Source organism: Aspergillus uvarum (assembly GCF_003184745.1).
Source record: "Aspergillus uvarum CBS 121591 unplaced genomic scaffold BO82scaffold_5, whole genome shotgun sequence".
Taxonomy (NCBI): domain Eukaryota; kingdom Fungi; phylum Ascomycota; class Eurotiomycetes; order Eurotiales; family Aspergillaceae; genus Aspergillus; species Aspergillus uvarum.
The window spans coordinates 525606-539054 of NW_020291302.1; the positions used below are offsets into that span (position 1 = coordinate 525606).

The 13449-nt window shown below is 53.2% G+C and overlaps 4 protein-coding genes across 4 annotated transcripts; 3 read left to right on the plus strand and 1 right to left on the minus strand.

The window, feature by feature from the left end:
* Positions 1-1240: 1240 nt before the first annotated feature.
* On the minus strand, positions 1241-3343 carry BO82DRAFT_361339 (uncharacterized protein; the record flags this gene model as incomplete). The annotated part of the gene is made up of 2 exons (XM_025636811.1): positions 1241-2347; positions 2402-3343. The coding sequence occupies 2 exons, from the start codon at positions 3341-3343 to the stop codon at positions 1241-1243; spliced, it is 2049 nt and encodes a 682-aa protein (XP_025496150.1).
* Positions 3344-5443: 2100 nt separating this feature from the next.
* On the plus strand, positions 5444-5890 carry BO82DRAFT_398268 (serine palmitoyltransferase small subunit family protein; the record flags this gene model as incomplete). The annotated part of the gene is made up of 1 exon (XM_025639018.1): positions 5444-5890. One exon carries the CDS (start codon positions 5444-5446, stop codon positions 5888-5890), a length of 447 nt encoding a protein of 148 aa, XP_025496151.1.
* A 1409-nt stretch (positions 5891-7299) lies between these two features.
* Positions 7300-9359, plus strand: BO82DRAFT_350737 (rhomboid family membrane protein). Its single transcript, XM_025634236.1, has 3 exons — positions 7300-8044; positions 8092-9110; positions 9165-9359. Exons 1-3 carry the CDS (start codon positions 7579-7581, stop codon positions 9219-9221), a joined length of 1542 nt encoding a protein of 513 aa, XP_025496152.1. The 5' UTR covers positions 7300-7578; the 3' UTR covers positions 9222-9359.
* Positions 9360-9631: 272 nt separating this feature from the next.
* On the plus strand, positions 9632-13420 carry BO82DRAFT_301622 (uncharacterized protein). The gene is made up of 7 exons (XM_025632092.1): positions 9632-10022; positions 10087-10856; positions 10905-11388; positions 11899-11968; positions 12200-12523; positions 12560-12821; positions 12957-13420. Exons 1-7 carry the CDS (start codon positions 9824-9826, stop codon positions 13260-13262), a joined length of 2415 nt encoding a protein of 804 aa, XP_025496153.1. The 5' UTR covers positions 9632-9823; the 3' UTR covers positions 13263-13420.
* The last annotated feature ends 29 nt before the right edge of the window (positions 13421-13449 follow it).

A 13449-nucleotide genomic window follows, 5' to 3' on the forward strand; every position in this document is an offset into this window, starting at 1 on the left:
AGGGGGGGGGGGGCGAGGGGGAAGTTCGACTCGACTGCATGTGAAGCGGACATGAACATGCATTGGCCACAGGCATCCAATCGCTTTGTCGGCATCTGGCTTGTACCTTGTTGGACGAGGTGTGACCTGCATAAGCCCCTGCGCGGGCGTTCTGCACACTGTGACCAGCAGACCAGCTTCTCCGATGAGGTCAAATCCGGGGAGCCAAGTCCGTTTCCTCCAACGAGATGGCTTGGATTTCCCCGCAGAATCGCCGCCCCTGGCTCGGTTACGGCTTTTCTTCTCGGGGGGGTCAGGCCGTCAAGGAGTCAAAGTGGACGATTCATCACGGCAACCGCGTTAGTGAGGTCCACTAGTGCCACACTAAACACAAGTCCGTCAGTCTGGATTCCTTGATGATGCAGCTGAGTATTGTGAAGGAGGTGGGGAAGGATGAAAAGGGCAATCGCTTATCTTGCTGGTGGGGAGACGCAGCGAAAGAACGAAGGGGAAAGAGGGAGGCCTGCCTGGGCCGGAAATGAGGTATTAATGAAGATGGCTGCCGTCGACCAATGGAGATGATCGACCACCTTTCCTCCGCTGCTTGTCTTCATTTCCCCCTCCAACCGGTCTCGACGTTCTGCATCTCTTGGGCTGTCTAGCCACCGCTGCGTCGGAATTTCTAAGGACTCGACGAAGGCACTTCCAAAGACGATTGGGTGATCGAGAACAGAACTACCGAAACTTGCACTAAACCACGGGCCAAGAATACGCTGCAGGTCTACGGGTCGCTACTGCGTCGACTACAAGAAGCTAAGCACGGAATCCCACCGGAGAACTTAACTAGAGTGATGAGCCAAGATGGTCTGACAACTTGTGGTGCAATGCGGCCCAGCTGAAGCCCATGGACCGAGCAAACCCCGTCCACCAATGCTCGGGCAAGAACGGACTTGCGATAATTTCATTGCCTCTTGGATAAGGGCGACGACTACCCTCATCACAAAAAGTCACGTTGTGGCTGGCTGCTAACGCACTGAAAGCGAGATGGCATCGACCTCTACGTCTTTACTCCTATACCTTTCACCTTGTCCATTTCTTCCTACGGAATACCTCCCATGCGAATAATGGAATCCATCTATGCACTACTCTCCTCGCCCGGAAGCATTGAGCAGAAATCACCCAGCAAAGATCCGATTATAGACATACGGAGGCGTATATTCCGGCCGTATTCAATACTGTGTGTATGTACACTACTGATGACCTAAGGGGAGGTTTCCTTTCGGATCATATCCACCCGAGCGATATCATCAGCACTGGGCTCAGGGAGTTCCGAGTTCTTGAGCACAAACGCCTCCCCAACCGCCTCTTCCACCTGCTCCAATGCATGGGAAACCAAGCCCACCGACCGTGCCATTCCGATCTGCGTTAGGTCCTCACCCACCGCAGCTTCAATTTTGCCGTCACCCCCGTTGACCTTGAGGTCCGCCTCAAATGCATGACACAGGGATTTGAGCGGCTCCAAAAAGCGGTTGCGGAAGTATATGTAGGTTTTTTCCAGCTGCAATTGACGGCGTAGGTTTGGTGACGAGACGACAAGGTAATACAAACTGAGCGCCGCATGGATTGATGGTGTCAAGGTTTGCGAGAACTTGATCCACGATGCCACAAGGTCCGATAACACATTCATAAGCAAGGCGGATGAGTTGAAGAGCGAGGGAAATAACACAGAGAAATAATGCGGGTCAAGAAATATGCTTGACTCAGTTGGCACATCGGTCTCAGAAGCTTTGGGTGCTTCCAACATTCCGTCTTTCAGCCAGGCAATAGCGCTGTCTTTGACAGTCTGGAACCGGTCATCCTCTAGAACTGTTCGAATGAGTTTAAAGCGGGTTATCTGCGAGGGATTGCTCTGAACAACTATGCCCGGGATTCGTCGGACCGAACTGTAGTTTTGCCGGGCAGTACATGCCGTCAGGGATAGCACGAAATCGATGAACTCTTTTTCTGCGGCTGGTGGCTGGATTGGTTGCTGCATGGAGAAGATAGTCAAAGCAAGTAGTGAGTCGAGTAGCACTTGTGGATGGCCAAAGGCCACCTCGTCAGGCGAGTTGTATCCTCCAACAAAATTGCGGAAAATGCACGCCAAGTCCGGGAAGACAGAAGTCGGGGTGACTGGGCCGGAGGAGAACAATTCCGCCGAGGCTGCCCGTGCTGCGAGGAGCAGTAGGGAACCATGTCTTTCCAGGGGGATCTCGTCCGCTTTGCGAGGCGGCTCATCGAAATCCAACGGCGGGGGCTGGTCGTCGGATGATTTCAAGGCGATTTCCAGCAGCTGCTTGTCACTAATACCGAAGTCGCGAGATAGTGCCTATGAATGAATGTTAGCAACCAACGATCCCCGGGATTCGATCTCGGGCCGTACCGTGATCTTGGCAACGATTAAGTCTCGCTCCTTCAATGGTTTGCTTTGGGCAAAGATGTCTGTCTGCGTCTGTTGGCCGGCCATTCGCAATCCGGGATGAAGTTTCTCTTGCAGCCGGATCGTCCATGACATTCCGGGGTCAAGCGGACCCGCAAAGCTGAGCAGGTATGATTTCAGAACTTCAAGCAGACCGAACTGTAGGAACCTCTGGACCAAGACCGCCTCGTTGTCAGTGGCCGGAGACGGGGATTGAACTTCAGCTTCCGGGTCCGGGGCAGAAGCTTCAGACAGGCGGACCACGCTGGATTCACTGGCTGCCCGGGGTGGCGGGGCCGGCCGTTTCGAAGGCGACACATCTCGAAAGAATTCCAACAAAGCAATTGTAGTTTCACTTGTGGGCATCAGTGTATACGCTTCGAGCAAGGCTTGCAGAGATGTGGCCAGGAATCGACTGGGTGACTTGGTCTGAATGCGAGAGTGCAACACCGACAACATGGAAACGAGCGCGTTGAATTGTAGGATATGGCGAGGCAGGGGCTTTGGCTCATCGTCCGATTTGGGCTCCGATTCGCTGACCACATGTTGCGATGACTCCCCGTGCGGGTGAGATGATTCTGAGTCCGTATTTGTCCATTCGACGTTGTCGTTCTCGTCCTCGGCGGGTTGCAATTTCATCAGGGCATCCGAAACCCGTAGAATCACCTCTCTAGGATTTCCCAGGCGAGCAATATCATGCAGACAGTCCAAAGACTGAGGTAGCATAGGAATGAGCAGCTGGACCAGGTCCCAGCCGATATTGGTCGTCAGCACCTCATCCTGGAGGAGTTTATGCAGGGTAGGCAGACGGGCGGGGGTCAATTGGTATTCGAGCAACGTCAAGTAAGTCAGATAATCGGTCGCAGGAGGCAACGCTTGAACGAGAGGATCGTCTACCTCAGCCATGGCGATAAACAGGGTTTGCGGGAAAGGAACGGTGATGGATCATGCGAAATCTTCGAGTAAGATGCGATGCAGCAAAGGAGGGGAAGGACGTTTGTCGACGGAGTCGAAGCGGGACGGTTGAAACGATAGGTGGGGATGACATCACCCGGGCTGGCCCATCGATGGGCGTATGTGCAGTACGTACAGTACATATAGGTACTGCAGATGAAGGGATGGATGAGGTGACACGAGCTGATAATGAATTAGAATAGCCAGGTCAGGGCCAAGTGCTAGATGAGGTGCAAGCTCTTCATCACTGCCACCAGTCGGCCAATCGACTTGTAGTAGTCAATGTCAACAATAACTACTTACCCAGCCTGGTTCAAGTCGGGGAATTGAGTTGCCGGCGCCCATTGTTGCCCGTGAAACAAAAAGAGGGGTTCTCCGGGCCACCTTCACAAAAGAGACAGTGACGATTTATTCCGTTGAGTTCCTTTTCTTCGTGTGCCTAACAATAACAAAATCTGCATAGATGCTGAATCAAGGCTAGAAGCAGAGCGTCGCGACGCCTTGACTAGTTTGTGACCGACTCATCCAGAATATGATGAATACATCAATCAACAGGCTTTGACGCTTCCATTGTGATTCATCAAGGCCTCGACAAATGCGGAGCCTGTCCCACTCCAATCTCATGATTCTTTGCTCAGGGCTGCGAGGAATAATACCTAAAGTGGTCGAGCAGTCGGATATCACATCCGCTTGCCGGTTTCCCGAGAGAGGAGGGAGGCACGCTGCCGGAAGTCGTCACGGTAAATAACTACTTGGTAAGCGATCATTTCTGAGTAATGAGCAACTACTACATAGTAAGGCTTGATTCATGCAAGGCATGGATTGGCATTGACTCCCTTCCTCCTCCAAATTTTATCCCCATGGTGGACTACAAATACCGTACTGGACGAAGGGTCAGTCGCGGCCTGGACAAACATACTCATTGTGGCACTACTTCTTTACTTTTTTAAAAACAAAAAAGTCTTCAATTCTCACGACTAGTTACTAACTGACTGACTCTAAACCAGTTCAGGTAAATTCTGGAACTGAACCAGGAAAAAATCTTAGCAGACCCAAACGAGTCACGACCCAAAAGACCCAAAGAACCAAAGAACCAAAGAGCCAAAGACCGGGCGGGAAAAGCCCGGGCGGGAATTCCCTTACAATGCCCACTTGAGACCGATGATGACGCTGGAAGGCCGTTTGCGGCCAATCATCACGAAGCCTCAGGCACTTCGCGGCGCCCGCTGCAGGTTTAATTTCTCAGCAACTACTGATCTGAGTATCGTTCCTTGAAAAAGGCGCCCCCACGACACTGGGACTGGTGTGATTCATGATTAATTGACTCTTGGCTATCTTAGCATCAGCCAGCATCTTCTTCCCGGAAAGAACTAGACTAACAGTCAGTCTAAGAAGTTTAGAACCTCTGACTATTGCCTGAGGAATCGTTCGTCCTTCCAATCATTAAGTCCGGGCCGCTTTTCTTGATCCGCGCTCTACCGAACCCGGATCCTTCAATTGCTCGCTCAGTCTTTCTCTCTTTCTCTCTTTTCACCTCGCGCTTCTCTCTACTTAATTTGTCCTCCTCCCTTTCTCTCTCAAGCTCTTCGTATTTATAGTCTTCTTCTCCAGGCTTGCCTCCTTGGGTGCTCTTTCTAGTTTCCGTTGCCGTTACCACCATCTCATTCCTGTACTTCATTGTTGGGGGAGCTTCAATTGATCTGCATCTGTGCACTTTCGCGATCGGGTGTCGATCTCACAACCCAACGCTGCTCAACAACGCTCCGCTCCTACCTCAGAGCTCCTCTGTCAACTGTGCTCGGTAGCGCTCGGAGGAGTGTCTGATTGTCCACGGTGTAAAGTCAACGGCGCAACGCGAGCTCGAACGTAGATCATATACCAGCACCGCCAAATCTCTGACGGCCGTTTACCCGCCTGCTCGGCTGGTCACGGAAGGGAGTGCAATCGGCAAGGCTACGGACCAGGAATTGCAAGGAACGGAACCTCCTCTTAAGGAAACCTCGATCCCCCTGAGATTGGCATTCCGACGTATATATCAGCAACTGCGCAGCGATGGCAACCGAAATGCAGTCTTTCTATACCCCTTCCACCTCCACCCACATCTCGTCCCATGCGCCGGCGGCCGTGGATGAGCTAATCAACAAATACTCCTCTACAATGTCGACCTCAACCTCCGCCGTCAGCCACCTGTCCATGAAGAAAGCTCACCGAAACGTCCTGCAGCGGATTACCGATCGCATTCGGCTAGAATACTATCGCTATGAGGTCACATTCGGGCTGTATGTCATGACGCCGGGAGAGAAGCTGGTGGCTAACACCTTTGTGATCGTCGTGTTGTCCCTTCTATTCTGGGCCCTGCTGGTTTATTTCCCTGCGCTTCTATACCAGAAGGCTAGCCGTCTTATCTGGCTGTTGACTGGTGAGAATGGAGAGGAAATGGGAGCTGCTTTGGGGATCATCGATTCTCACGTCAACTCCATGTCTATGCCTTCGAGCTGAGATCGCCTCATTCGCGATCAAGTTATACAGAGGGTCATGGCTATGATCCTCCGCTTTCCCTCTTGCTTTGTGTGATTTGCCTCTGCACCTCTATTTTGGTATAAGGATACCAGGGATCGACAATGAAGGTAAGAGAAGTATCGAAACCTGCAGTTGCGCGATTCCGCGTTCGAAGCTGACAGCCTTGACAGATCCCCGAGTGCCACCTTTGCTTCATATTTGGGAGTTCAAACCGGCGTTTTGGGAATTTTATGATATACAATCGGTAGCGGCGGGTGCGCCGTCCGAACATAATGAATTGAACGGAAGACATCGGATTATATAATGTGAGCACGCGTGTCGAGCGTGCAGGATGATAACCCAGGCGGAACATGATGAAGAGATTTGACCCTCAGCCTTGACACGTCTTGGTACGTGTCGACCGTCCACTGGGAGCACAGTCTTCTGGTTTTGTTTGGCTTTTTTTGGGTCCAAGGTCAAGGGGAAAGAGATCTCATGCACATGAGCTTCAACCCTACCATACATTGATGTATAGGCGACCACCATGTGGGATTAGACCGAATGGGTGTTGTTAGATGTGAAATAATGCTTAATGTGAAATATGAACGAACCCATATATAACCTGTGGGATGCACTGGTTGTGCGCGCTGCGCGCAGAACAGATCCAGTTACGCACGAGCCTCTTGTCTGCTTGCAGTGTCACTACTTTATTGAAAATGGAGAAAGCTGGAGCGGACACCAGCCACCAGATATGTATTGCAAGTGCCAAGCCGACGACGCGACGGTTTACCGGCCGTGCCACTGTTCTATAGCACGAGTAGACGAATGGGAATCGTAGAGGAAAACCAAGAAGACTCCGCCACAGCGTGCCTGGCCAGCACCTGACTGGCTCGGCCCCAGCAGTGTGCGTGGCCCGCAGTCAGCGATGACTTGCGTGTGTGTAATGAATGAATCTGGCCTGCATACGGAGTACTCGTACCACTTATGGCTGACGACGATGATGAGTTCCAATGGGTTTTTGGTGATCGCCGCCCAAAAATAGGCGGCGGTGCGCGCGCCCATCGGAAAGGAACTTTCAAAGTCACTCCAAATGACGCCTGCCTAAATTACTGTTTCTTTCCCGTCCCTTGCAAAGTTGTCTCTGCTCCTTCGTTTCCTCATTTTCTCTCCTGTAATTTGTCATTTGAGTGGTTTGTTGACCCAATCTCTTCACATCCGTCCGAGAACCTTGAAGGATTGTTGACAGGATAGCAAACCAAGTGCGCCTGTTGGGGGCGATCCGTCACTGTTTCTGATTTTCCCGCCGCCTTTCATTGACGGCTCAGGGGGGGAAGAACCTGGACCTGCCTTTTCTCTTTAAGTCACAACCAACCAAACTTACACAGTAAGTTACAACTCATTGTTGATCAGTGTTTCAGCCCTGTCCATTTGTTTAATAGCCAAACGTGCCCGTGATTTCTGCCCGCCTGCCTGCCAGCTGCTGATTGTTTTGCCTTCCTTTACCCCAGTCAATATCCTGCATCAACTCAAACAACTTTCAACACTTGCAGATTGAATTTGTTTAAGGCACAACAACCGATATTATTACCCCGAAAATCAGCCCCCTCGGTAGCAATAGTCAAACAACCGCCAACCACTTCAACCCCCCCGCCCCTTGCGCCCGTCGCCAGTCCGGCTGTCCATTCGACATGGCGGCTAACAGCTACTATCAGAGTGGCTACAGCAGCAATCCGCCAACCTACGAACAAGTCAATCCAAACCTAGCTCAATACCCGGCAACCGGTCATCCGGGTTTCGATACACATCCTTATCAGCCCACCACTTCCGATCCTCAGCTTCACTACAGTCAACAATCACTGGGGTCCGACCAGGGAGCCTATGCAGCCGGCGCCAGAGTCAACGAAGGCGAACAGTATGCCGAGAATATTCCCTTGAAGGCCAACAACCAGTATCCAAATGGCCCTCCGCCGCCTGCGAATTGGATGCAACAACAAACGCATTATCCGCCGTCACCGGACGAGATCGAGCCTGCCATGCGCCCTGGCGCTCGACGAACACAAAAGAAGGGTTTCTTTGGAAGGAAGATCGCTTGGGTCACTTACACTCTCACTCTGATCCAGATCATTGTCTTCATCGTGGAGTTGGTCAAGAACGGTAGGTTCATAGGATCAGGATCAAAGGAATTATGCTGACTGGCTCAGCTCAATTTACGGGAAGCCCGATCGAAACTAAACCCTCGTTCAATGTCATGATCGGTCCTTCTCCCTACCTTCAGATCTATATGGGATCTCGATACACTCCTTGTATGAAGAATACACCGGGCATTCAGAATGCCAACGAAACGATTCTCTTTCCCTGTCCCAACGCGACGACGACCGAGTCTCACTGCACCTTGTCTGAACTGTGTGGTTTCAACGGTGTGCCAAACCCGACGCCCAATGGATCGCTGGACGATCAGCCTGAGCCAAACCAATGGTTCCGATTCATCATTCCAATGTTCATTCACAGCGGGTTCATCCACATCGGCTTCAATCTGCTTGCGCAGATGACCATCGGTGTGGCCATGGAGAAAATGATTGGGTGGTGGCGGTATGCTCTGGTGTATCTGGCTAGTGGAATCTGGGGGTTCGTGCTCGGAGGCAACTATGCCGCTCAGGGTCAGGCATCATGCGGCTGCTCCGGAGCACTTTTCGGCATTCTCGCACTCGATCTACTGGATCTACTATACAGCTGGCAAGATCGCCAGTCGCCGTGGGTCGAGTTGATCATTATGGTTCTAGGAATCGGCGTGTCTTTTGTTCTGGGACTGCTGCCAGGACTGGACAACTTCTCACATATTGGCGGCTTCACCATGGGTCTGGCACTGGGACTGTGTCTCTTGAGATCGCCGAACGCGTTGCGAGAACGTATCGGACTTGCACGGAACCCGTATGTGGCCATGAGTGGTGGCGTGGGCACGGCCACTCCAGAGGAAGGTCAGAAGGTGGTTCCCGCCCCCAGCATCGTCGACTTCCTCAAGGGCAAGCGCAGCCTGAAATCATCCGACGGCAAATCGAACCCTATGAACTTTGTCCGCGGCCGAAAGCCTCTGTGGTGGGCATGGTGGTTGGTGCGTGTGGGAGCCCTGGTTGCCGTGCTGATCGGGTTCATCCTGCTCATCATCGATTTCTACAAATACCCGAAATCAAACTGCTCCTGGTGCTACCGACTCAGTTGTCTGGTGAGTCTTTTCCCCAAGATGTGTCTTGTGCAATTCATACTAATAACCCTCTAGCCGATCAAGGACTGGTGCGAGCAAGGTAACATCACGACCGACGAGAATTCTTCTTAAGCGTGTTCGATATACAGCATTTTGGATCTTTGTGCATACGAGTTTTACATCTGAATATCCCTCTATGCGATTTGGTTGGCATTTTCCCATTCCAGTACATTATTCAACGGCGTTAGTGGAGAAGACGCAGGCCTGGCTTTGTATGTCAGTGCCGCAGTGAATAATGTTCATATAGTATCTCTGGTAGACTAGCGAATGCATTACGAACAAAGTTAACCTATATTGACATGGGACGCCAACAAGGCTTATGAGCGACTGCGCCACAATTAGCAATCTAGCAATATTAATAGTGGGCATGTGATCTACCGGATGTGGCGGTGACAGATCGGGACTCGCTCGGTACGGTACCGTAACCATCCGTAGCGTCGTAATCACCGCTGATGATCCGTCAGCCGACGGCCTCCTCTACATCTTCCCTGTCTCACTTCTCGTTCGATGCCTTGTCTGCTGAGGTATATACACACTTACTTGGCTTCGCTCAGCGCCTCAACCTCCTTGTCTCGTACTCGAGTACTTTATTTCTTCTATCCGGGACTGGCTGCCATGATTTGATCGCCCTGAAGGAACCGATCGGCAGCTCGACCCCGGCCACTTTGTGAACCATGGCAACCTTAGCAGCATCATCGCCGTTATCGCCGTCGTGGCCGAAGCGACGGCCGCGGGCGTGGGCGCTGCGCATTGAACGCTACTGCTGCACTGCGGCGTCGTTCTTCCCTCTCGCTTTTGTTTATGGACTGACGACGTGGGCCGTCTGGGTGGAGGCCAGTGTCGGCTTCAAGTCGGTGCAGAGCAGCTGGATTGGTGAGGCTCTTTTCCTACCCAAATGCTACCGTACATCTCTAATGACTCTGCATTACATGGCCAGGCTTTCCCAGTTCCATTCTTGGAATCTTCCTTTACATCTGCCTCAATACCTGCTACACGGTCGCCGTCTTCACCGACCCCGGTACCCCCCTCAAGCCTTCGAACAGCCGCAGCCAGCACGAATACAGCGCCCTCCCCGTCACCGAACTCCCGCAGTACACGGCCTACACGGTCAACTCAACAGGCGGCTCCCGCTTCTGCAAGAAGTGCCAATGCCCCAAGCCCGACCGGGCGCACCACTGCTCGACCTGCAAGCGGTGCGTGCTGAAGATGGACCACCACTGTCCCTGGCTGGCGACATGCGTGGGGCTATACAACTACAAGGCGTTCCTTCTGTTTTTGATATACACCTCGGTGTTCTGCTGGGTCGATTTTCTGGTTGCGTCGACGTGGATCTGGAACGAGATGCTGGACGATAGCAAGTATATGGACTTTGACAAGATGCTGCCCATCAATGTGGTGTTGTTGGCCGTGCTGGGCGGGATCATCGGGTTGGTGTTGTCGGGCTTCACGGCGTGGCATATCAGTCTGGCGGTCCGGGGGGTCACCACGATTGAGTGTCTGGAGAAGACGAGGTACGTCTCGCCATTGCGGAAGGCGCTGGATCGCCATCGCTACGAGGGGCTTGCAGGCCATGATCCGGATGGAGCTGGAGGAGAAGGGGGTGTTGCGGGTTTGGGTCACCGGTTGCAGGAGTATGGCGGACAGATCCTGGATGCGCATGCCAACGCGATCCCGGGGGTGACCAGGGCGGAAGAAGGGGAGGACGAGGTCAGACCTCCGCAGCCGGGCGCCACGCAGCACTTCTCAGGGAGGGAGAATCTGTCCCCCGCGCAGCAGGCGTTGACGCGATCGTATGCGGATATGGAACGACAGCGCGAGCATGATCGGTACCAGAGTTATCTGGAAGAGCAGGACAGCGAGAAGATGCCCCATGCGTTCGATCTGGGCTGGAAGCGCAATTTGTTGCACCTGTTCGGAAGCCGCCCGCTGCTGTGGCCAGTCCCCGTCTGTACCACCACCGGCGACGGTTGGCACTGGGAGCCCAGCGCCAAGTTCCTTGAGGCGCGCGACGGTGTGCGGGTGCGACGGGAACAGGAGGCGGCCGACCAGCAGCAGTATTACCGGGATCTGTACACACGGAATATGAACAACAGTCAAAGCTGGATGGGGCCAGACGCTGCGACTTCTGCTGCCAATCCGGCTGCCACCTGGACGCCGCAGCAGCCGTTGGATGTAGTTCGAGATCCTGAGAGACCCAGTACCGGTGTGTCGATGAAGACATTGCGGCCGGTGTCACCGCGTCTGCGACACGGGGAGGATAGTGATGAGGAGGCGGCACCGCATGGAGAGGATGAATGGAGGAACTGGGATTGATATACAGGGTGTACACTTAGGAAGATTATATATAAGTATGAGATATGACAGGCTCACGATTAGGATGTTGTATTTTGTAGAGGCTGGTGTGAAGTTTCTGAAATCCGATTTTTTTTTTTTCTCATCTGACTACGCTTCACTCCAACATCTCCGGAGTTCAGTTGATCGTAGGTGCAGATGTGGTGAGGAATGCATTGTGATTACGCAATGGTTCCTGGCCCACATTCCAGACTGACACCTCAGGCCAGTTGGCCTCTCCTCATTCCCCTCATTACCACTACGACAACGACTTTGACTTACAACATTCTACTCTTTTGCAACTCCCCTCTACAAACCTACTTCCACTCGAATCAAATTCATTCCTTCATCTCCCAGCTTTACTGATTACTGCAATCAACAAAGACGAACAGACGTCAAAGGAAACACGTCACTCAAGCCGGCCTTGTCACAGAGAACCTAGTACAGCACTGTACATATCATCCAATGCGCCCAGCAACTCAACCCACGTCTCTACCTTGAAACCAACCCAGCACGAAGCAAGAATACTACACTCAGCTCTCGACGTATCTATACCTACTCTTAACCAACCACAGTCACGACTACAACCACCACCATCACCACATCCAAACCGCCTCACACCCGCACCACATCCCATCTTTCCCCGCACCATTAACCTCTACCACCCCCCGGGCGTACCCCCAAACCACACACACCCACACACCCAAACATCCGAAAAGAAAAAAAAAAAAAGAAAAGAAAATGACCCCCTCCCTCCGCCGCCTAACGCGCGAACAAGCCGACCTCCTCAAAAACCCGGACCCAACCTTCCACGCAGCCCCCATCAGCGCCTCCAACCTATACGACTGGCACTTCACGCTGCAAGGCCCACCGGCCCCCTCCCCCTACAGCAATGGGATCTACCACGGCCGGATCGTGCTCCCGCCGACGTACCCGCTGCGCCCGCCCTCCTTCCGGTTCCTGACCCCCTCCGGCCGCTTCGAGGTCAACCGCGAGATCTGTCTCAGCATCTCGGGGCACCATGAGGAGACGTGGCAGCCGGCGTGGGGGATCCGGACGGCGTTGATTGCCCTCCGCAGCTTTATGGATGGGGATGCGAGGGGTCAGGTGGGCGGGTTGGATGTGGGGGAGGAGGTGCGGAGGCGGTATGCGGCTGCGTCGAGGGGGTGGAGGTGTGAGGGGTGTATGGGGAGATTATTTGGGGAGGAGGAGGGGGAGGAGGGGGCGGAGGGGGCGGAGGGGAGGACAAATTTGGAGGTGCTGGAGGGGTGGTGGGGTTTTTGTCGGGAGAGGGGGGTGAGTGTTTCTGGGTCTGGTGATAGGGTGGAGGATGGGAAGAAGGTAGAGGGGGAGGAGAGGGAGAAGGGGGGAGACTTACGTGCGGAGGGTGAAGGCGACAATGCAGATCTGGGGAAGGAGGAGGAGCAGGGGGAGAGGAAGGGAGATCAGGAACCTTCGACGATAGGGTCTTTGAAGTCTGATACGGCGGTTTCTGGGGGAGGGGATGCACAGACGCATACTACTACCTCGATAACTGCTGCTGCTGCCGTTACTGCATCGACACCATCAACAACGACAACACAGCCAACAGCTGTGCAACAGCATTCTGACCATACGCCGCAGCAGCGCCAGATGCTGCTCCAACCTCAACCTCAACTTCCTCAGCAACAACAGCAGCAACAGCAAATATCCCCCGATACCCCCTGGCTCGACCGGGCCATTGTCGGCGTGGTCGTCGCCCTGGTGGTCATGATCCTCCGGCGCCTCGCCAGAGACGAGTAATCTCTTCCTCATACAAAGCACGGGTGGATATTTCGGCGTTTATGGAAAATTATCAAATTCAGGCGTTAATTTGTACTGTACTTGTCAGGGACTCGGATGTCGGCTACTTACAATTTGAAATCACCAGTTGAAACAGGCCATATCAGATTAAACATTCCAATCGATCTCTGACGATTCCTGGGCGCAA

Excerpts from the sequence above, each read along its gene's own strand:
- BO82DRAFT_350737 (XM_025634236.1), top strand. The coding sequence starts at position 7,579 with ATGGCGGCTAACAGCTACTATCAGAGTGGCTACAGCAGCAATCCGCCA. Across the intron at positions 8,045-8,091 it reads CGTGGAGTTGGTCAAGAACG|CTCAATTTACGGGAAGCCCG; the intron begins GTAGGTTCATAG and ends TGACTGGCTCAG. Across the intron at positions 9,111-9,164 it reads GCTACCGACTCAGTTGTCTG|CCGATCAAGGACTGGTGCGA; the intron begins GTGAGTCTTTTC and ends ATAACCCTCTAG.
- BO82DRAFT_301622 (XM_025632092.1), top strand. The coding sequence starts at position 9,824 with ATGGCAACCTTAGCAGCATCATCGCCGTTATCGCCGTCGTGGCCGAAG. Across the intron at positions 11,969-12,199 it reads CGCCCAGCAACTCAACCCAC|AAAAAAAAAAAAAGAAAAGA; the intron begins GTCTCTACCTTG and ends ACATCCGAAAAG. Across the intron at positions 12,822-12,956 it reads GGGTGGAGGATGGGAAGAAG|TCTGATACGGCGGTTTCTGG; the intron begins GTAGAGGGGGAG and ends GGGTCTTTGAAG.